General features: G+C 37.5%; 3 protein-coding genes across 4 annotated transcripts; 1 reads left to right on the top strand and 2 right to left on the bottom strand.

Moving 5' to 3' along the window:
- Positions 1–1,516: 1,516 nt before the first annotated feature.
- Positions 1,517–4,590, bottom strand: LOC133715483 (upstream activation factor subunit spp27). Its single transcript, XM_062141994.1, has 2 exons — positions 4,152–4,590; positions 1,517–1,854 (listed from the first exon to the last, which is right to left on the bottom strand). The coding sequence occupies exons 1-2, from the start codon at positions 4,467–4,469 to the stop codon at positions 1,729–1,731; spliced, it is 444 nt and encodes a 147-aa protein (XP_061997978.1). The 5' UTR covers positions 4,470–4,590; the 3' UTR covers positions 1,517–1,728.
- A 3,649-nt stretch (positions 4,591–8,239) lies between these two features.
- Positions 8,240–8,944, bottom strand: LOC133713766 (uncharacterized). Of its 2 annotated transcripts, none has more exons than XM_062139792.1 (3): positions 8,734–8,944; positions 8,595–8,649; positions 8,240–8,509 (listed from the first exon to the last, which is right to left on the bottom strand). In XM_062139792.1, exons 1-3 carry the CDS (start codon positions 8,807–8,809, stop codon positions 8,269–8,271), a joined length of 372 nt encoding a protein of 123 aa, XP_061995776.1. In that variant the 5' UTR covers positions 8,810–8,944; the 3' UTR covers positions 8,240–8,268. The 2 variants fall into 2 exon arrangements, 1 of the variants encoding a protein (XP_061995776.1); XR_009848239.1 differs by having other exon boundaries at positions 8,359–8,492.
- A 6,146-nt stretch (positions 8,945–15,090) lies between these two features.
- Positions 15,091–20,994, top strand: LOC133715491 (chromo domain-containing protein LHP1). Its single transcript, XM_062142005.1, has 6 exons — positions 15,091–15,578; positions 15,730–15,755; positions 16,015–16,101; positions 16,803–17,594; positions 20,361–20,421; positions 20,547–20,994. The coding sequence occupies exons 1-6, from the start codon at positions 15,246–15,248 to the stop codon at positions 20,592–20,594; spliced, it is 1,347 nt and encodes a 448-aa protein (XP_061997989.1). The 5' UTR covers positions 15,091–15,245; the 3' UTR covers positions 20,595–20,994.
- The last annotated feature ends 1,789 nt before the right edge of the window (positions 20,995–22,783 follow it).

The raw sequence follows: 22,783 nt of genomic DNA, 5'->3' as shown, positions 1-22,783 counted from the left end.
TTATCATGGCAAATTCAGAGTTTGTGATTCAAAATATGGTTGGCTGTTGCTCTTCTTCGAACACAAGTCTTCCTTCACATACCCGCGCAAAGTCCAGTTCTTGTTTTACAATCCTTTCAGTAATGTGACTATCAAATTGCCTTTATTACATTTGGCAGGGGATGAAGATGTAGGGATAGCAAAGTTCATGACAACTCCATCTGGCCGTCCCCCTACTTGCGATATTGTTTTCATGTCTTATCGTCGACATAGATTCATGCATGTTGTATACATGTAATGAAGATAGACGCTGGAGTAGGTTTATAATTGATGCATTTCAAGGGTACGAAGACTGTGACGTTGCTTATGCAGATGAAACTTTTTACTGTGCTTTTCATTCTTTCGACTTTGTAGTGATGGGTACCTTCAGCGTTGCACTCCAACGTTTTACCATAGATCCTTCCCTTTTTTTAGAACTTGATGGTTTTGATCACCTGTACCTTGTTGAGTTTGATGGAGATCTCTATTCCATTCCTATTAAGCATGGTGTTTGTCATGTTTACCAGCTTGATCGGTCACGAAAAGTATGGACTCGAATTAAAAGCTTGGGAAATCGGGTTTTGATTTTGTGCGACCGGTCGTCAAGTATTGTAGTTCCTGCCGTGGGAGAAGCCGAGGAACATGCAGACATGATATTTTTGTATCGAAACGACCAGCGATTGGCCTTTATTAGCGACACTGAAGGCACTTGGAGACTTAACAAACAACATGATTTAGGAGATTCCTCGAGAGAATGTATTTGTATTCAGCCTCCTAACTTAAGAGCCTAGGCTTGTCTCAAAGCTCGAAGGCTTGTTATTTCTTCTATTTCACCTCTGATTCGATACCAAGATGTAAATGATTAACGTTTTTTTACGTCTTCCGCTACTCCTAGTATTTTTTTTTTTTTTTACCTTGTTGTTTTTTTAAATGACCAAACCGACATCGTTTTGGTCCATATGCTTTAAACCAAAAGACAACTTTCTCATGTTCATCTTCTGTACCCATGATCTCAATTCCTTGTTTGTAGAGTTGATTAGTTCTAGCTTACCTATCATGCATAGAAAATGAATGGTCCTTTTGTCAACTATATTATTATTATTTCAAAACCTTCGCCTTAATGAGCCTAGACAATAGTTCATTTTTATATGCTTCAAATTGACCTGATCAGTAATTTTGCCACAGTCATGCAACCACATCTCTACAAGTCCACCAAAGCAACTCCTGTTTCCATCACAAATTTCCCGATTGAAACCATTCTTCATTCTAATTATAACAGTAAATTAATTAAGATTAACAGATTGGCATTTGGAACTACAAACCTAAGCTTAAAAAAGAAACCTGCATTGGTTCTGCATTGTACCGTTGGACCATATATAACCTACAGTCCTTCACAACTGACCAAACCTGCATAAAATTAGACGTCATCTGACATGTTTAGTTTGCCCTCAAAAACTTAACCGCCCCTTGATTGACATATTTCGACAGAGAATCTCAATCATTGAAAAGGTCTCCACCACAGCCAAATGCATAAGTGAAACTGATATAAGAGAAAATCACATGAACATAATCTAATCTAATGTTTTACCTAGTTACTTTATACATGCACCAGCTAAATATCAATTAGCAAATCCCCTACTTGCAGAGTAGTCTCAAAAGAAGGATGCGGACATTACATTACCCAAAAGAAGTTAATCACTAAATCCCCGTTCACTCAGCCTTCACAAAATGACGCGAAAGCAACTTCCCAATCTCCAAAAAGTTGACCTTTTCCTTCCCTTCAAACAACTCCTTCAGCTTGTCATCGCAAATGATCTCCCTCTTGTTGGCAGGATTCTGCAGATGGGAAGCAGACATGGTTAGTTAATAACAGTCGATCAATAATTGCATGTCAATACAGTTGGTGTTTGGCCAGATCTTATGGTGCGGTTAACAATCATGCGAAACACTAAGATACATTCATGTACTTTCCTAGCTGCTGCGCAACAACAAAAAATCACTACCTTTTATGTATACAAACAAACATGCAAAAAACTCATGTTATAAAAGCCTAATCTATATTCATGTACCTTCCTAACTGCTGCGGAATATGAAACAATCACTACCTTTTATGCATACAAACGAAAAACCCTTCCGCATCAAGTAACAAGATCTTACAATCACAAATTTTGAATGATGCCATGTGGAGCTTCGAATAAATTTGATATTTTAGAAATCTTTAGAAATTTGAAAAATGAATTAAAAATGTATAAAACCAAAAAATACTTCCAAGCATCTCCCCCAATCTTCTCATTAATCACAAAATGACAACAAAAGTTCATACTTAGTAAATGATCAAAGAAGAACAGGATTTATAGTATTCACGCTATAACATACTTCAATTAAGTGCTGAGATTATTTTAAACCCAACAAACTTTGAGGAATTGACAATTAACAGATAATTGTATATACGGATCTATACTTCAGTAGAGTTTACCGTGCTAGTAAGCAAGAAGAGACAGAGCAAGATAAACATACAAGTGAAATGTCCAAATTTTCTAATATCAAAATAGAAGTCACATGCACAAACTTGGCACCCAGATCAACACCAAGCTAACAGAAGACTTGCATTGACTTAGATTTTGAAAGATCAGATTCAGGGTTGACATTGAAAGTTTTGAAAGTACAGGGAGCAAGATGAAGTTTGATGACAAACAGCAGAGACCTCCCAAAGTATTAGTGTGGTGAAGCAAACTGATGTAAAAGGTGATGAGAAAGTGCACGTAATGAAAAAGCAAAAGAGCAGACACTAGATGGACATTCCCCTCAAACCAGTACAGAAATTTGTTTTGTTATTTTAGTGCATCTCCTCTATGGTGGACTCAGATGAAAAAACAGGGTAATAACAGCCGAGCAATCCAAACCATGATTTATATCAGCATGCAAACTAATTAGGAGAATACCAAGAGACCATCGGGCACATGCTTTTGAACAGCCAAAAGACTACTATAGGACCAGAAAACACTTTTGTAATTTTTCAGGACTTAGCACTTCCATATTTTGTAACAAAAGCAGCAAGAAAAATACAGCTCTTTGGAGAAGAAGAAAATGATTAATCACAAATAGAAATTTTACACAACATGAGGAGAGAACCTCAGATATTGGGACGAGTATTTGACATGAACCATACAACAGTTTAATTCTTCAACACTGAACACTAGCAAATGGCCATGAAATAGAAGTAACCTGGTTAAGAAAACTGAAAAGTGAAAAAGCACATGGTCTAAAAAGTTTCATCAAATCAGAACCAATCTGTTAAGCTTTGATTGATCTTGATTGTGACAAAGCCATAAATAACATAACAGAAAGCACTTAACCATACACAAAAATTCAACATCTGACTAGCAAGGTTTTGAACCTCTGCATTGAGCCAATCTCCCATCAGATCAGGCACAACTAATTTATTTGGGTTTCCAACACAATACACTTAAGAAAAATGATCTTATCATAAAAAGCATAACAAAAATCGCTCAATCATATCCGAACACTGAACACCAGGATAACAAAGTCTCAAATCTCTGAATTGAGCCGAGCTCCCATCAGATCAGGTACCACCAATTTATTTCTGTTTGGATCAACAATAAGGATGCCCAGATAAAAGTGTCTAGATATCCCTAGATATCCCATTGTTTGCAACAGAAATCATAAATAGCATAGAAAAAGTAAATGATCCCTAAACAAGTGTTCAACAACTGAGTAACAGGGTTTCAAACCTCTGCATTGAGCCAAGCTCCCAATATATCAGATACAACTAATCTATTTCGGTTCAGATAAACACCAAAGATTCCCAGTTAAAAGTGATTAAATAACCTTTGTTTGCAACATGCAACCCTCTAGTTCCATTTTTCACATTTTGGGCTTAGTTTTTGGGGTTTAGGGTTTCGGATTACAAGTGTTTAGGGCTGAGTTTTCCTTCTTCATTTGTACCCAAATGCACTCTTCTACTTCGATTAAGAAATCTAAAACAAGAAACCACATACAACAGAAACAAAAATTTAACAAATTTTCAGAACCCAGGGGTTTAACACTGCATTAACATAAACCATCATCATTATAAATGCAGAGAATGAAGCAAAGGAGAACGAAATCGCGACCTGCAGGTTGTGGAGCTTGATGTGGCTCCAGATCTGCTTCACGGCCTCGGCGCGCGAGGACTCAGGGGCGCCGCCGAGAAAGCTGCCGAGAGCTGGAGAGATCGGAGTCGGCTTCAGAATGCCGGCGTTCCTGTTGACGTTTCTCTTCGGCTTGATCGCGTCGGCTTCCGCTTTGGGCTTGGGCTTCGCCTTCGCCTTCGATTTTGGTGCGGCAGCGGCGACCTTGACGGCGGTTCCGGCCGTGGAAGTGGAGGACTTGGCCGGCGCCAGGAGAGCACGGCAGCCTCTGAAAATCCTAATGGCAGTGAAGGACGACATTGGTCTCGAAGCTCACAAGGACTAGTGGGTCTCAGTCTCTCTGGTCTTTCAAGGGTTTCGGGTGCCCTAATGTTGTGAAGGGAGTTTTTATATTCCGACTGAGCTTCCAAAAGACCCACTTTTGCCTATTTTCAAATCTTCTCTCACAGCTTTCATTTGGGAATTTTCCTTTTTCTGTTTTTTTATTTATTTATTTTTTTACCATTTTCCTTTTTCTCTTTTATTCGTCAAAAAAGAATTTCTCTTTTATTTTTATTAGTGAAAATCTGTTCGTTTTGCAGTAGTATTTTGTGAAAATTGAAAATAGTATTTGAAATTTTGGACTAAAATCACGCACATTCAACCACATGGTGTGGTAAAATTGGTCGAGCGGCATAGTATGGAACTCACACGTTTAGTGTTTGAGTTTCAACTCCCACAAGTTTGTGGCCAGCATGTTATCATTCGAATTAACGGGGGAATAGTCTAGATTTGCGGGAATATCATTGTAGACATTGGTTTGAATATTGACTGGGTTGGTGTATTACTAACTCGCTAACATAACCAATCAAAAAAAAAAAAATCAATCGTGCACATTCTCTCTTAAAGATTCCCATATTTGTACCTCCTTAGATGGAGCTGTACGTACTTAATGATCCATTTTGTCATGGTGAGTGGTGAGTGGTGGTTTTAGTCGGTCTGCCACGACATTTCTCGTCTGTAGGTGTTTCTTGAAATCGGGATTTGAAGTTTCTTCCTCCACGAGGCCTAGCGATTGCTTCCTGATCGGGTTTAACTTTACAATGAATGGCGATCGTTGTGGTAGGGGTGTGTGGCATATGAGTCATATGCCTTATTAGTGCAATGACTCGATGGTGAGAGGTGATGGCAAAGTGCTGTTATAGGTGATAGTTAGGCATGATTACAGCTTGAACCACACGATCAAGAAAGTCGACTTTCCAGAGTGAAGTATATTGAAGATTGAAAGTCCAACGCGAAAAATGTCTCTTCTTTAGCTCTTTTCAGCAAATTAAACTCCTAATGGCCTCACCATCATTTACATGAAGCACTGTATTGTTATAGTTATTTTGAAGTGATCGAGGTGATACTGTTGTAAGACCCTGAAAATTCATTATTAATTTCTTGGAATTAATAAAGTGTTTGTTAGTGGGATTTCGTGGTTCGAGTGTGGAGCAAAAATTATTTCGATCAACTATTCGCTCGAAATGTTTGATTCAAGGATTGACTTTTTATACGTTTAGATTCTGTGAGTAAATCTCACGTGGTTCATTTACGAACCGAGTTATTTAATTGTTGGAATTGATTGATAATTGTAAATCGTTTTCGAAAATAAAGATTTGTTTGAAATAATATGAACTCGATCGACTACGGTTCATAGGGCTACGGCTCGCAGGTAAAAAAATGAATTTAAGTATAAAATGAATTTCTTGGTTTTAATACGTGTGAACTATAGTTGGTATTAGTGGTCATTCCTGCGTGAATGACTACGTATATATATATTTACGTGGAATATATATATTGGATGGTGGGACATTGGTGAAGTAATGATTGGGAGTTGATTGAATTATTATTTCAAGCATTTCTCTTACGAACATACAATTATCATGATGTGTTGATTATTGTGTAAAAGTGTGTTTTGCTTGAGGAAAGTATTTGAGTCAAGTAGAATTTCAAATGTTCAGTTGAGTATCGTTTATCACATTGGTGATCAAGGCAAGTATTATTGTAGGTTTGAACCTCGGACGAGGTGACAGGCTACGATTCAGTTAGAGCTCTAGTCTGTCTGACAATGTACTTCTTGGGGAATAACTTTGAGTTATTGTGTGCCCTTGAGTACAATATACTTCTTGGGGGATAATTTTGAGTTATCATGTGCCCATGGGTATATTTGTTTAAAAGAGAGTGCCGGTGTCCTTTCTTTTGTCGTCCATGTGGGACTTGATTCGAATGAATTGTGGAGGTGACGTTGGTTGCTTTAATTTGATTTTGGGTTGAAAAATGATTAAACTAAGATTGTTGATTTTAAATGTAATCTCCTGAACTAATTTTCTATGCAGGGATTTCTAATTTTTACCTAGTGTGCATGATTGTATGTTTGGTTGTGTTTTGTGGAGTTAAATGTTGTTGCTTTAATTTATCTCACGAGTTGAGAAAGTATAAGCATGCGTGACGTGAGTCATTTTAATTGAGTTTACTCATACGAGCTTGCAAAAACTTACCGGGTTGTTGTTTGCAATCCCGATGCACTATTCCATGGTGTAGCGGTTATTCCTGCAGGTCAGGACCATCAGGGCTGAGTTCGAGGCGTAGTTGCAGCAGTTTAGGTTCTTAACCTATTTTTGTTACTGGCTGCTGTTTGTATTATGCTCTAGTGAGCGTCTACATTCGTATTTCATTACATTCGGGTTTTGTAAACACTTGTTGATACATTGTTCGACTCGAGTGATTGAGTCCTTATTGAGTGTATGCTTTTGGTTTATTGTTGTTGCTTAGATTAAATTGAAAAAGTTTCTATGCAATTTCGGGAAGTTGGTTAAGTTATCGCGTTTCGGATTCGAATATCTTTATTCGAAATTCGGGGCATGACAACTGTTCACCTAACTTGCAAGAGGATTAGTGCCCAAAAGTCTTGTTGTTATGCCCCGTACCTAAACTTACCCATTTACTGGTCATTTGAACGGTAAACAAATAAAAGTTTCACTTTTTACCCTAATTTTGACCTTTTAGTGGATCAAAAAGTTAGCTTTTTCTTTGGCTCTATTTATGAGAAAACTTCTTTATGAAAAGTTGTAAAAGACGTTAAACTAAGTTTGTGGACACACAGCACACTAAAATCAGAATTGTAATGAAGAAGTTATAAGCAATTTTGTAAATTTTTGCAAGTCCTTTAATTATAATTGGTTGTTTCCAGAAGTGGAAAGAAGGAAATGGGTGATTTCCATTTTGGGGAAGTTCGAGCAAACAAACCGAGAAAAGTTGCCTAACCTTCTCGGCCTCTCCGGTGCCTATTCCGGCCACCTCTGTTCGTGAAATCAACCTCTTTAGAAGCGTCTCCTCCTCCTCTTCCTTTTTATGGTAGTGACTTAGGACGATTTGAGACATACAAGGAGAATCGAGTCATATCCTAATCGCAGTGCTAAACGGAAATCCGGTTTGGGTCCTGTCAACTTGGTATCAGAACATTAGTTCGTTAGGTCCTGTAAATTCTCTGTCTCTCTTATTACCTTATATACTTGGTGATACTCAATACCTCTCGAGTGATGGCCCGACTGCAGCGGTTTCCTATCATATACTCTTCGGTGTTGATGTAATCATCAAGTGTGTATGGTATGGGTCTAGATGTCGTTCCATTAAGTTGTTTGGTCTTGACTTCCTCTTCAGGTGTTATGCTTCATAGGCGCCAACCTCGTAGAAATTCTTAACGTGTAGAGGAATACATAATATTTTGCAGCTTCGTGGTGACTATTGAAGGAAATGAAATCGCTAGACTGAGCATGGGTTACAAACTGAGAATCGAGATATGACTATCTTATCTTTTGAAGTTCAACAAGTTAGTTGTGGTAACTTCGAGGTGCGAGGTCAATCTCCGATCAGACCTATGACTATTAAGGATGTATAGCCTTAGCTAAGAACAGGTCAAGTGTGATGCATCTCGTTCCAGATTTGAGTTTTTGGGTGGAAGTAGAACTAGTAGTTATGGTTCTTACTTTGAACAGAGTTTTGAAAGACGTGGTGCATGACGTAGGTACTTTAGTTAGCATTAACTCGTGAGAAATATGAGCAGATTTAATTGGAGACATTAGTAGTTAGTAACAGGGCCGGTCCTGAGTTTTTCAAGGCCCTGGGCGAAAAGTATCATAAGACCCTCTTGCATATTCATCAACAAAAATGAAATGAAAAGAAAAAAAGTCTTCAAGAATTGAGTTCTCCATAGAGAAGTCAAACATAAGTTCAGTAGATAGTAACTCTTTATGTCGATGTGAATCTCGCCAGCCCCATCATTTAGTTGTTCTTCAACCTTTTCTGCAAGGTTGTAAAACCTATATTACCAATTAATAACTCAAATCCACATAAGGAAAAAAAAACCGTAGTTCCTTCTTAACCAAAATCAAATCAAAATAATACCTTTCATTCAAATCTCCAATCTCAAGTGCTAATTTTGTCAATAGCAAAAATTTCTCTAGAATTGAAAACATAACAAAAATTAGTTGAGGGTTTACACAATCAAAAGATTTCTTAATTAAAATTAGATGAGAATAAGTACCTTTCTTTACTTCAAACCATCCTTCTAAAGGAGAAATTTTTCTGTCCTCCAGTAGAACCACGTCAGCCTGACACATGGTCTACCAACCCAATAGAATAACGCCATGTGGATTTATTTAACACCTCATATCATAGCAAATTACCCTACATCCTATTGCAGTAAAACTACAAAACGTGAAACAAAAAAAAAAAAAAGAATCTTCAACGGGACGTTAACTATTGACGTTAACTGATGCAAACACAATCAAAACACAAAAAAACTGAAAGTATATTCATCCTCTGTGAAACTCGAATTTGGGTGATTTGCTAACCCTGCGATTTTCCCCTTCAATTTTATCAATTCTCTTTTGGGTAGATTATGTGCTTAGATGGGTGATTGTTCTTGAGCGTTAATTTTACATCCATACTTCCAACCCCGATCCTTATAAACATAGAGAGAATGGGAGAACCAAATTCACAGAAATAGAAAGAGAAACTAAATTCGCAGGAATCGAGCAATCGAGCTGACCATGACAAAGGTGAGTATCATTCGATTGAACGATTTCGATTAGTTCCGTAATAGAATCTGAGACTGATTAAACTTGTATAGATCTCCCTTCTTGAGACTATTGGCATGGTTCTACAATCTTGTTATCTTTCTAAAGCTTGATATTTGATGGCTTGGGAAGGATAACAAAAAAAAAATAAGAAAAGGGTGAGAGAAGGTTCGTAAGATGAGAGATCAGATCCCATAGTGCAGGAGCGAAAAATATGAAGAGACGTTTTCTTTGTCTTTTAGTGAGAGAGAGAAAGAGAGAAATCAAGCTTGGGAAAGTGGAAGCTAGGTCTCCCTTGGGAGTTGAGAGATTAGAAGAAATATTTATTTTGGTCCGTTGGTTTACTTTTATTCATCATCTTTGATTTTTTTCAGCTAATGAACTTGCACACAACATATATAAATGTGCCTCCAATATATATAATCATATATGGGCTGATCGAAAATTTGTGCCCCCTTGATATTGCGGCCCTGTGCGGTCACCAAGACTGCCCAGTATCAAGGCCGGCCCTGGTTAGTAAAGCCCTTGGGACACATTCGATTTAGAAAAGTTTTCTACAATATCATACTTATATATAGAAAGTTTTACTAGGGAAGCTAGGTAGTCAGTTTGAGATGTTATAAGTGTCGCCAGCAAGGTAGCTATCAAAGGAATTTCCCTAATTGACTCGGAATGTCATTTCAAGCTTGATCAAGGTTCTAATCAAATATCAGTGTGGCGCAGCGGAAGCGTAGTGGATTCATTAACCACATAGTGTTACGTACGATGATGCGTTTAATAGTGGGACTTGCGCATGCATAGAAGGGAGATTTATCGCTTAGGGATATAGGAATCAACGTGAACGCCTTGAGGCCAAACTTTAGGCCAAGTTTCAGCATTTCAGCATGAGAGTCCATCCATTTTTCTTATGTCAGTCATCCATTTCTAGTTGACCAACCCTTATCTTGTTTAGTTTAAGAGCAACACTTATGTTTATCTTGAGTAGACTTACACTTTTATTGAATGTGCCATCGTCACTTCTTCCGTGAGAGTGGCATGTACTTCTTCTTCTCGATAGGTGTACTTCGGAATTGTGTGTACCCCACATCTAATCTGACTTCATGAAATTTCGGGGATGAAATTTTTTTAAGGTGGGGAGATTGTTATGCCCCGTACCTAAACTTACCCGTTTACTGGTCATTTGAACGGTAAATGAATAAAAGTTTCACTTTTTACCCTAATTTTGATCTTTTAGTGGATCAAAAAGTTGATTTTTTCTTCGGCTCAATTTCTGAGAAAACTACCTTCCGAAAATTTGTAGAAGACATTAAACCGAGTTCATGGACACGTGGCACACTAAAATCAGAGTTGTAACGAAGAAGTTATAAGCAGTTTTGTAATTTTTAAAAGTCTTTTAATTATAATTGGTTGTTTCAAGAAGTGGAACGAAGGAAATGGGTAATTTTCATTTTGGGGAAGTCCGAGCAAACAAACCCAGAAAAGCCGCCTAACCTTCCCGACCTGACTGACGCCGATCCCGGCCACCTCCGACCGTGAAACTGATTTCTTAATTAGAAGCGCCTCCTCCTCCTCTTTCTTTCTATGGTAGTGACGTAGGACGATTTGAGACATAGAAGGAGAATCGAGTTAGAAACCAGTCACGGTGCCAAATGAAAACCCAGTTTGGTTCTTGTCTCATGTGCCTAAGCCCCAAGGTAATGCGCAATAAACTTGAAAAATTCCAGTTCAGTAAGATTTATATAGGGATTTGTCTTGTGGCATAATCAATTAAGTATAAAAACTCTTACGTCTAGTCCTCAAAATCAAAGTAAACCCTGGTTAGAATGGTGGAGAGTGTGTTTATGTTGATGGTTAAAATTAGTACTAACAATTAAGATGACCTTATCGAGATTGAGGCTGACAATCCTCTATGTTAATTCAGCATGCAAAACTAATGGTGCTCCAAACCCTATTTTTGGTCTACTGCATAAGATCGTCATTCATCATGGTACAAATTTTTTTTTTTTTTTTTTCACTTTTTTTTTTTTTTCAAAAGAGGATCAAAGGATTTCACTCTTACCCCCATGGTGACTCGAATCCATGACTTTGTACTGGTACAAAATAATTTAAATGTACACAAAAGATTTATAGTGGTACGGTTTACCCAATTATGGCTACTTAATTCAGTGTTTGAGATCACTAGTGAATGATAATAATTAAATAATATAAATAATTTATAAAGTATCTGATAACTCACAGTTCATATTCTCAATACACCCAGAGCACTCATAATAATGTGAAGGAAGAAACTTGACTCGAATAGGATGATCTTCTTCGGTTAGAGAGACCTCTTTGTATAGAGTTGTGAGATCTCAGTATTCTTATAGAAGTAAGCTTCTATACTTTTCTTTAATTAAGTTTTCTTGGACCTTGGTCTATTGTTTTTCAATTTTTTTTTAAAAAATTATCAAATCATGTCCGTTTATTAGCAGCATGAACAGGAGGAGCATCAAATTCGATGACTCCATAAGCATGATCAATGCTATTCTTATCAATTCTTTTATGTTTTCCAAAGATTTCAGAATTAAAAATTGGAAGAAATTTAAGAAATTGAAAAATATATCGAACCTTTGAGTCGAATCTAATTTATCCAATCCACATCTTCTCTAATTTCTCGCCCAAATCTTCACTTTATGCTCCCAAAGAAACGAACTGAACTGAACCCAGATATAAAAATCTAATCTCAAACAGAATCAAAATTCCGAATCTTCCGACTTTTCCTAGCTCAACACACAACAAAAAAAACCCAAGAAGAAACTGCTTCGACTTCTTCTTCTACTGAATCAGAGGGGATCGAACTTGATGATGATGAGATTATGAGAACAAACTCTGGTTCTTCTTCTTCGTTGTTGTCTCAGCAAGCCCAGACATTTTTTACTTTTCTTTTTGTTCTTATCTCTCTCTTGGAAGTCCCAAGTTTCTTTTCTTCTTCGATGCGCTAAAAATCAGCACTACTGTCAAGTTGAGAGGGAGAAGAGCGAGAGTGCGAAGAAACCTGAACATTCTAGTCTTCTACTATCGGTGAGTTTCTATACCTAAACCGAATAGCAGAGACGTAACTTTAGAAAAAAGAAGGGGCCTGAGTGAACAGTAACTTCTTTTTTTTTTGACTTTGTCAAGGGGAACCCAAATGCTTCCTAGGCCTAAGATAAACCCCTTCGGCGCATGTGAAATGCTCCAACTGTGCATTGCAGCACAGTGCCTCGCCCTTTGACAACTTCGGGGCGAACCTAGGTTGGGGAACACACCCAACTAGACAAGAACCACTAAGCCACTTGCAGTGGTTGAGTGAACAGTAACTTAGTTTTAGTATATAGTAAACTAGTTTGGAGTTTGCAATTATATTTTGCAATTACACTTTGCAATTGTTTTTTGCAATTACACTTTGTAATTACACTTGGCACTTACATTTGCAATTACAAGTTATGATTACGCTTTGAAATTACATTTTGATTTGAGAAGATATGAGTTGAGCAACTTTATTCTTCTTTATTGGAATTTGTTGATCTTGACAAGCTTGATTGAACAACTTTGCTTATCTTCATTTGAATTGGTGGAACTTGGCAGGATCATAATTGAATTTGGCGTGATTATAATGAAGACTTGTCTCTATTGGTTCTTGACTATTGTGGCTATTGATATAACCCTAGTGGAGGGTCACAACTATTCATGTGTTCTTTTAATTGTAGCCGAGACAGCTGTATCATTTGAAGTTTATCTCGCTATGAAGATTTTTTGAGAGAATATTACACCTGGAGAGACAGCTGTGCACTTTAGTAATCATCAGCAAAAGCTGCATCAGGGTCATTGTTTGTAAATTGAGATTGAGCGTCTTCAGTGATATCATCAGCTTTATCACCACTTTGAGAGATTTGAGATAACACTTCTTTGAGTTTTTAGGAAACTCCCTTCATCCTTTCTCCCAGAGTATGCTAGAGACTTGGCTTCTAGAGTTTCTTTTCGCTTCTCTTAGTGCAGGCTTGTTCTTATTTATTTGTTCTGTTACACTTTTAGGTCTTGTTTTCATAATTGTTATGTTCTTATTTTGTACTGTGTGGGGTCTGTCTATCCATCCAGGGAGGTTTTGGTCTAGTCCCCCTCCCATGTTTGTATCTTTGTTCATTTTAATAAATTCCTGGCAAGGGACGGGCGGTGGGCTCCCGGTTGTTGCGGTCCCTTCGGGGTTGTGTGGGTGCTAGTCACCCCTTTCAGACTGCTTCAGAGGAGCTAATATCGCCTAATCCTTGCTAGTTAAAAAAAAAAAGAAAAAAAAAAAGGCATACTTCTTTTGAGAAGAGATGTCTGCCAGTTCACTTGGAATGTTTTCCAAATTTTCCTGTGTCACTTAGTGATCCAGGACTCTTAAATTTTTTAACTTTAAATGTCAAAACTCATGGTTATGATATGTCTTAAGGAGAACAACCCCTGGCTGTCATTTACCAAATTCACTACAGAGTAATGACTTTTCTGTTAAGTGCAAAAGCAAAATCCACAGATCCTAAAGTTTAAACTCTTTTATTAGAAACAGATATGAGAAAGTCAAATGTTATCATTCCCAAGATGATAAAATGGACTGACATTGAGCTTCCCTCTAACTGGAAACTGATGAGGCAGTTCCTCCAAAGCCAATAGAAAACCAACAAGTAGATTATATTTGCCAAAATTATGATATACACTTTGCATCTAGTAGTAGAGAAAATAATATGCTTTACAAACAATTTTCAAGCTCAAGAAGATCTAATTATAAATGATATAATTTAACTCAATCACTTACTAGAATACCTTTAAGTCATAACTAATACTAGCGATTACTTTCATTTTTATACTATAGTTTTAAGTTCATTCTTATACGAACTATTACTAATATTTTGCTCTCTTATTTAATATGTTATTTTTAAATTTTAATAAAGAAAAATAAAGAAAACTAGTTGCATTTGGAATAACACATGAGTGAACTCATTACAATGTTTCACGAGAAAAATTTAGCGACATAAAATCTCGTGCATCAAAATAAAGCTACCAGATAGACCCACCGAATAAACAATCAAAATACAACAACAATCAAAAGAAACCACTATATCATTATCATGGTCAACAACTCAGCATAAAAGAGAAGCCAAGTCGGCGACACTTAGCATGTGAAGCGAGACAGTTTCAGCTGACATGCCTGTTGTGAAGCTGACTTTAACGCATGCAATATCTGTCCGTTTATGTTTCTTTATGAGACGAAATCATGCCAAGACACTCAGGTCGAGATAAAAAAATCCACCAACTTTTATGAAAGCGAGGCGGTTTCAACTGACTTTAATGCATGCAATATCTGTCCGTTTATATTTCTTTACGAGACGGAATCTTGCCAAAACACTCAGATAGAGATAAAAATCCACCAACTTTTATGAAAGCGATGCGATCCCGGCTTACACGCTTGTCGTGAAACCGACTTTAACGCATAACGCATGCAGTATCTGTCCATTTATGTTCCTTTACAAAATCGAAATCCTGCTAAAACACTTAGTTCGAAGTAAAAACCTACCAAGTTTGACGCATCGAAACTCGAGTTTTGCCAGATATAATAAATTGCAAGTTTGAATCTTGAAACCAATTTGAATTCTTTTTAGGTTAAGTATTTGTTGCAGGTGAATGAACCTGAAAAAAAAAAAAACTAATTAAGAAAGAGAAAGGCGGGCTTAATTAGAGGGAAAACCAAAAGTCCTAAAAAGAAAAGAAAAGAAAAAAAATTAGAGGAGAGAGAAAGGAGTAAATAAAAGAGTTGGGGGAAAAACGCTTGAAAAGAAAAAATTAGTCAAATAGTCTTTGCTCCCTTTCTCCGAGTAGAATTGGGGGTTCTGGCCTTCTGGGGCTCACTCAAACACCCTGAGAGAAAATACTATTCTCACCCGACAGTGAGATTTGGCGGGGTCACCGGCGAAGCCAAAGAATGAGAGTGAAAGGAGGAGGGAGGAAGAAAAGCTGGGAAGCAATGCCTGTAGACGACGGGGGTCTGCTTTTTCAAGACACGGACCCAAACGACGCCGCTTTTGCTTTACCGGAAAACCAAGTCACTGAGCCACAGCCGGAAATTGAACCGGAGAAAAACCAAAACCACGACGAGGCTCAGGCCGTGGAGGACGGTGACGGCGAGGGAGAGGAGGGGGACGGGGAGGAAGGGGAAGAAGAGGCTGAGGCCGAGGATGAGAATAAGGAGCGGAGTACTAAGCTTGATGACGGTTTCTATGAAATCGAAGCCATTCGCCGCAAAAGGGTTCGAAAGGTAGTACTGCTTTTCCTCCCTACTTTTTTTTTTTGTCCAGCTTTGTTTTTTTTTTTTTTTTTGGTGTTAATTGCGTTATGATTGATGTAAATTATGGATTACTGATTGTTTTTCTTGTTCGCTGCGGTGGTGTTGGTGTTGCGAAACCTAGGGTCAGCTGCAGTATCTCATAAAATGGTGGGTGAAACCGAAACCTCTACCTGTTATCAAATCAAACGATGTTTAATTCTTGTTGTTGATGTAGAATCGGAATATGTGTTGTATATAAGGACAGTGGTTAGGAGATTAAGGACTATTTATTAAGTGATTAAAAGTTTTCGAAGCTAATTAGGAAAAAAAGAAAAAGAAATCACATTCGAAATGTCCATAAACTGTTACCCTAATAATGTCTGCATGAATCTGGATCAGTTGTAATTAATTCTGTGGATTTATGCAGGCGTGGCTGGCCAGAGACAGCCAATACATGGGAACCCTTGGAGAACCTCCAGTCTGTCTCTGATGTTATAGATGCGTTTGAAGAAAGGTATTTATTTTGTTTCTTTTTATTTTATTTTACGTTCCAGTTATTGTTTCGGTTTTCGGAATACTATTAGCAAAGGCACTGTCGTAGCCAGTTGTATCAAAGGGGTGGGGGGGGGGGGGTCAAAATATATTTTCCATAGCTTACAACTTTTAGTATGCAGTAACTGAACATATATACTTAAAAAGGAAAAAACAAAAAAGGGAAGAAGAAAACTTAGTTGGTAAACAATAAATGATAGTTGATCACTTTCTCTTGTCCAATAAGATAAAAAAATAGAAGTTGGACAAATGATTTTTATACAGGTATGGCTTAAATATACTGAGATTTGGAGTTTTTACTTCAAAAGTAAATAATAAATAATGTAACGAAGGAAGTAGGAGGGACATGGGAGTCAGCAAAGACTCTGCAAGCTGCAAGCAGTATGAAAGTAAAAGTATAGCATATGTGTGTATATATAAAGAAAGGTCAGAAGGGTCAGTTGACCCTCGTTGAACCTAGCTAGCTATGCCTATGAGCATAAGGAGAGTAGTGACAATTTGCAGTGAACAAGGATTTACAAAGATATTTAGTAATTAAATCCTTTAGTATTCTGGTTCAGCTTGATTAGGTTCTTTTTGGCTACGTAGTTTAAGAGCAACATATACAAAACTTTTGATTCAGTATTTATGTGTATGTATAAGCGTCTTTTGTCTGTTTTAAAGTTTGCGTACTGGAAAGCAACGAAAGCGAAAGCGCAAGTCTGGGACTCCTCATACTCAACCTAAGAAGAAGCAGCAGCAGCAGCGTTCTACAGACACTATCTACAATGCGACAGATGGGGAAATAAGCAATGCTGATAAAGCTTTATCATCTAGTGCTCTCAATGGCTCAGGGGTGGATGTTCTTCCTCCCCCTCAACAGATTTTCCAGTCAGTTGGTGATGGAGAGGATAACGGGCGTGTCAACAATACTGAAACAGCAAAGAAAATTGATTCTGAGAACTTTTGTGCAAATGGTTCCCAACAAATTAGTGAAAGGAGAGAGGAAAATGAGTATGATCCAAAACTTAGTGAGCTCAAAGCAACAGGATCTACTAACACTGTCAGTTCAGATAAACTTTCTGTACATTTCCAAGAAGCCAAAGCTCTGGAAGTTAATGGCCCTACAAATGGTCTTTCCAAGGTTGATTGTGGAGAACCAGTACAGGGCAGTCGCAGTACTGGAGCTAAGAGAAGGAAGTCTGGTTCTGTGAAGAGGTTTAAACAAGAAGCACAAGTGTCTGAACTGGGTGCTACACAAAATGCACCAACTCGAGTTAGCACGAGATATGCTGGTAGAGTTGATCAAACTGGGGTAGAAAATCTTGATTATGCTGGGGAAAATTCAGGTCGCAAGAATAAGATTGATGAATGCAAAGAAGCAGTGCGCATCACCAAGATTCTCAAGCCAATGGGCTATTCAACTTCGATATCAAACAATGTCCAGGACGTGTCCGTTACTTTTATGGCCATGAGGTTTGTCTTAAAACTTCTGTTTATACTTTCCATTTTATTTGTTGAGGGTTACTGTATGAATATTGTTTAGTATTTGGATTACACCAAATGAAACCCATCTTGTTTCAAAGAGGCCGAGGGTATTAAAAGGTTCTTTTAATTCTTTGGTTATTATCTACAAATATGTTATTCTTCTCATGTGTTCAGACGGGCTTATTAGAGGTTCCTAGAAAAATTTCCTAGAAATATGACTGAAACCGCTAGTCTTCTAGCCTTCTAGTGTTCTTTTTATTTTATTTTTAATGTAAAAGCATTTGATACATTTAGAGTGCTGTCAGATTTCGCTGATTTGATGCATCTTGATGCTTTCTGATATTCTATTCTAAAATGTTGCATGCAGAAATTCCCATGTGAACATTCATTTCTTGACCTAATAAGAATTTAGTAAAGCTTCATTATGCCGCCTCTGCAAGCTAGAGACTACTATTGGTGCTAACTCACTTTTGGAGATAGAGATGTTTCTAGTACCAAAGCAATCAGATATATAGTCCCAAGTGAGAGTCATCTACTGAACTGAAATTAGACATAAATTAGGAAGGCTGTACAGTTCTAAAGGGCATCTCCTGCCCTGTAATAGAGTGGTTAGAGGTTGACATAATTTCTAAATTTATGGGACTAGTGCAAAGCATAGTCTAGTATAGATTGAAGACATGTCAAACTTGTAGACGAAATTCTTCTCCTTCAGAGTTGAATTATTGCATAAAGCTCTTCTAAAATATTCTTATATTTTCTTTTGTCAAACTAGGAGTTGCATGATTTATATGTGTGCTCCTGCACGCACACACACTAGCCCCGTGCATGTTGATAGGCTTTTCCATGTTCAGTCTTTTCCAATTGAATATAAATTAGGAAAAATAGGATAATTGGTTAAGTAGGTAGGTGACTTTTGGTCCTTATATCTTTATTTATTTATTTGTTTATTTTTTATTCTGCTATTTACTGTTCTGCCCTGGATATATTAAATTTTAATATATTGGCTAAGGCCTGAGGGACAGGATGAGAACCATGGACCTCTAGAATAGGACGTGTACCAGAAATTCAAACTAAGAAAGCACTTCAGTTTATGAGGTGTAATAATAAAACTACTAGTTTTATAAAGTAACACCAAGGTAAACATGCTGTGCCAGTTTGGGATTAACCTAGTTCTTAGTAGAGGTTGACCTCTATTCACCAAAACAAGATACTTTGATATTTAAGCTTGCTTTTTGGTAATGCTTTTTGCCTGTGACTTGGGGATTTGCCTTAACCCACCATTCCCAAATGTTGAAATTTGGGAATGGTGGGTGGGTTAGAGAGGTGTCAGCAAATTAGGGAGTGAGTTATGCTACATGTTTCTAAATTTTATTTTATCAAATTAGGTGTCAGCAAATATGCAAAAGGTATCAGTATTTGATGTGAATTACTCAGTACCCATAAACCATAGCTCCTTACTTTTTCTCATGTTTCAACATTGTTCCTTCTGGACTCTCCCATTACAGAACCAGTGTTTTGTTGGTGACTTTTGTATTCTTATTCTAGAATAATAGAATGCTCTACCATTGGGCCTCTCCACCATTGCCAATTGGTTTTGGGTTGGATGCTCATACTTCTATAATGGCATCTGAGGTGCTATCCATGTCAATGGTCACATGTGGTCTAGGTTACCCAATAGATGTTATCCCCCTGTTTGAAGTCACACCACGTATTTTGTGTATGTTCCTCACTTGGAATATAAAAGCCTTGTAAAGAATTTATAAGCTTGGGCCTATACCACCATTCCCAGTTTGGAACGATCTATTTGTTTGTCTTATCTTTTTTCTCCATCTGTGGATCTGCTCAATCATTTTCGGTATGCTTTCTTGTTTCAGTTGCTAACGCGCTATGTGTATTCTAGAATAGAACATCCTTAATTGATCCTCAGGTGTTAGCTTCTGATTTTGTCAACAAGACTGATGCTTTTGTTTTGCTCTCAACAAGAATAATCTTTGACTGCTATCCCACCTTTTTAGCTTCAGACTACAAATTTTGTACTTTTCTTGTCATAATAGTTTTGGCATTAGTGTAGTTATTCTGATTTTGTCAGAAGACGTGTGTTTTTCCTCTCGACATAATAATCTGCTATCTCAACTTTGTAGCTGAAGTATACAAATTTATGTACTTTTCTTGTAATAATAGTTTTGGCATCAGTATAGCTACATGTAATCTCTCTCTCTCTCTCTCTCTGCTTTCCTTTCTTTTGCGATGGCCAGAGCATTCTTATAGAGCCATTGCCCATGCACATTTTGGCAATATGCAGTAGTTCACAACTCTTGAAATTGTCAGATATATGTAGCTTTTGGAATGTTACATTGTGTGGAGGTTTTTCCTTTCTATTTTCTCTTTGTTTAGAATTTAAATCTAGAAAAATCCCACTATAGATGAAATTTCCTATTTTAGTTATGGTTTTGAACTTTTGGTTTGTCACTATATAACCTATCGTGCGGAAAACTACAATGCGAATACCCTGCTATTGTTCCCATTTTGCATATCGCATGGATCTACATTGCTAAGGTTTAGGGTGGTGTGCCTCTTATAGGAAACAATATATAAATTTTTGCATCTAACATACAAGTTGGACACATCTGGTGCTTTTTATTTTCTTTGCGAATTTTCTAGAACTGAATGTCAGATATATCATGATGAACAACCAATTTTCCTATTCTTTTCACATTCTTTGTGACATGTTTGTATGTGGTTGCCGTGTTATAGGTCTGATGGCACAGAAGTGATAGTGGATAACAAATTTCTCAAGGTCAATCATCCACTTCTGGTAAGTGATCAACTGTTTAGCGTGCAACATGATACTTGTTAGCAACACAGTAGCTTCAGTAACTTAAAATGTTGATTTTGCATCGCCATTTGAACTAATATTAATTCCTCTCTCTTCTTTTCCAGCTGATTAATTTCTATGAGCAACATCTCCGGTACAGTCCTGCTGTGTAATTCAAGGTGTAAATGGAGAGTGCAACCTTAGCTTAGCTAGATCTTTATCATCTTTATTGTCAGCAGCACAGTGTTGGAATCTTGTAGTTGCAGGAGAGTGCATAACTGACGTAGATGGTGAACTAAGTTATATACCAGTAGCTAATCACCTTTCATTTCTCTTTTGCGTCTATTTACCTCAGAATTTACCGGGTCATCTGGATAGATAATATGGAGATAAGTAAAGAGATGACATATCTCTTTTTGTCTACATATATATTAATGTATTGAATCTTTAACATGAAATGAACACATCTTTCATTTGCTCAGAAAATCACTTCACTAAGGGATTTTTGTAAGGGATTGTTTGTGGAATCTACTTTGCGATAGTATGATGACGTTTCATACGAACTTTGAAGTCCTTGTTACTCGTTAGTGCTATCATCGTCGCTATCAACAAAGTACTATCTCTTGAAGGCATCGAAAAACATGTATTTTTAGTATTGTTCAACTCAACTAACCTTGGACTAATTAGAAAATAAAATATGCAGAGAAGCCGAATTCTATTGACAGATGAAAAAGTAAATTTTATCATGCAGCAAAGTTCTGTTGTGGTTGGCGACCAAGGCCTCCCTATATATCCTATTCTAAATTTAGACGTTATTTCAATATTGTTGTCTAATTCCGTGATAATTTAAGCTTTTAAGTTCTAGAATTATCTTTCATTGTAATGGTCTTGGGTTTGAAACCTATATCGAATTCTCGATTCTCCATTTTTCTGTTGCTTTGGAAGGTACACTCTTCATGAATGAGCTTGTAAGATTGAAATTTGGGGTCTAGTGGTTTTGTAACATAAATAAAGAGAATAAAAGACTACATATTGATGTGGAGACGTTGGCATATATAGCTCAACAAACTACCAGACATGCAACAAATTAGATGAAATGAAAATAATGGTAGTTTAGAAGTCATCTCCCACATCCACTATCTAACAAACAATCCTTCTCCTTATATCACTCACTCCCCCTTTTTCTGATTCTGTCAATTAAATTTTGTGCTCTCTGCACCCAGTAGCAAGCAGAGTGCAACCGAGCAAAGACTTCATCAATGGCGAGTCGAGGGCCGTCACCATTGGTACCATCTCTAGTAGTAGGAGCTTTGGGATTGATCATCTTGAGACCTACCTTACTATCCCTTCTGGAAATCTCAGTGTCTTTGTTCCAAGTAGGGGCAGAAACAGATGGCAGGACCAACTTGGCTTTGGTAATGCTTCTTCTGTTTTTGCTTTTACTAGTTGTACACACTGTTTCTTCTCTTTTCCCCACAATTGTTGGCATGTCATCCCCAGTTACAACTCTTCAATCAGGTAGCTCTGAATCTGCGGGCGATGGGTTTGAATTTGGAATAGGAACATTGCTTCTAATTGTACTCTTCCTTGTTCTGTATCACCTTGTTTGAGATCTTGGTTTTGTTATATGGCTTATAAGACAAGGCCATATGCTTTTCTAAGCTCATTGTACATGTCAAAGTTACTCTTTTTCCTTTCTCTTGGCCAAGGAATGAAAAACAAATAGATAGTTCAGATGGAGTGATGTTATACATATATTAACACCTGTTTTTGAGACAGTCATTTCATGCATCGGATCATGTTACACAGATGATTTATTACATCATATCAAAAAGTGATTGTATGACCAAGGCCTGTGCCAGGTCGCACGTTGAGATGTAGGAGTATCTTGATCCGTGGGGTGCGGCAACCTTTGCAAAGAGTGCAACGTCCTGGTGCAACTTTGCTGGGTGCAACTGATGCAACCCCGAAACCATTTGCTAAATTCATGTTTGATTTGCTACCCACCCATTGAGGATGGGGTTTCCTACTAACCCGAGGGTGGGCGTGCGTAGCAGTGCTCACTGAAGTGAGCTACAAATCAAGACCCCAACACCTCTCCTGGCATGGTTAGGCAACCAATCGCTTTAATGCCCCGCTTAGTTACAAACCCACGCTACTGGGCTCGGCAATAACTTAGACAAGTGCAGTCCTTTTAAATGGCCGTTTATCCATGTTTTATCTGATGTGGGATTGTATCAAAATAAAATATTCTATTAACTCCATTGGAACACAGTTTTCTGTGGAGTCTACAAATATTAGTGATAATAAAACTTAAGTCATGGTGTTTTTGATCGAATGGGTTGGTAGGACTTAGGGAGTT

The sequence above is a fragment of the Rosa rugosa genome, chromosome 6 (assembly GCF_958449725.1).
Source record: "Rosa rugosa chromosome 6, drRosRugo1.1, whole genome shotgun sequence".
In the NCBI taxonomy this organism is placed as follows: Eukaryota; Viridiplantae; Streptophyta; class Magnoliopsida; order Rosales; family Rosaceae; genus Rosa; species Rosa rugosa.
The sequence above is the reverse complement of the archived record's forward strand: the minus strand, read 5'-3'. Positions and strand labels throughout refer to the sequence as shown.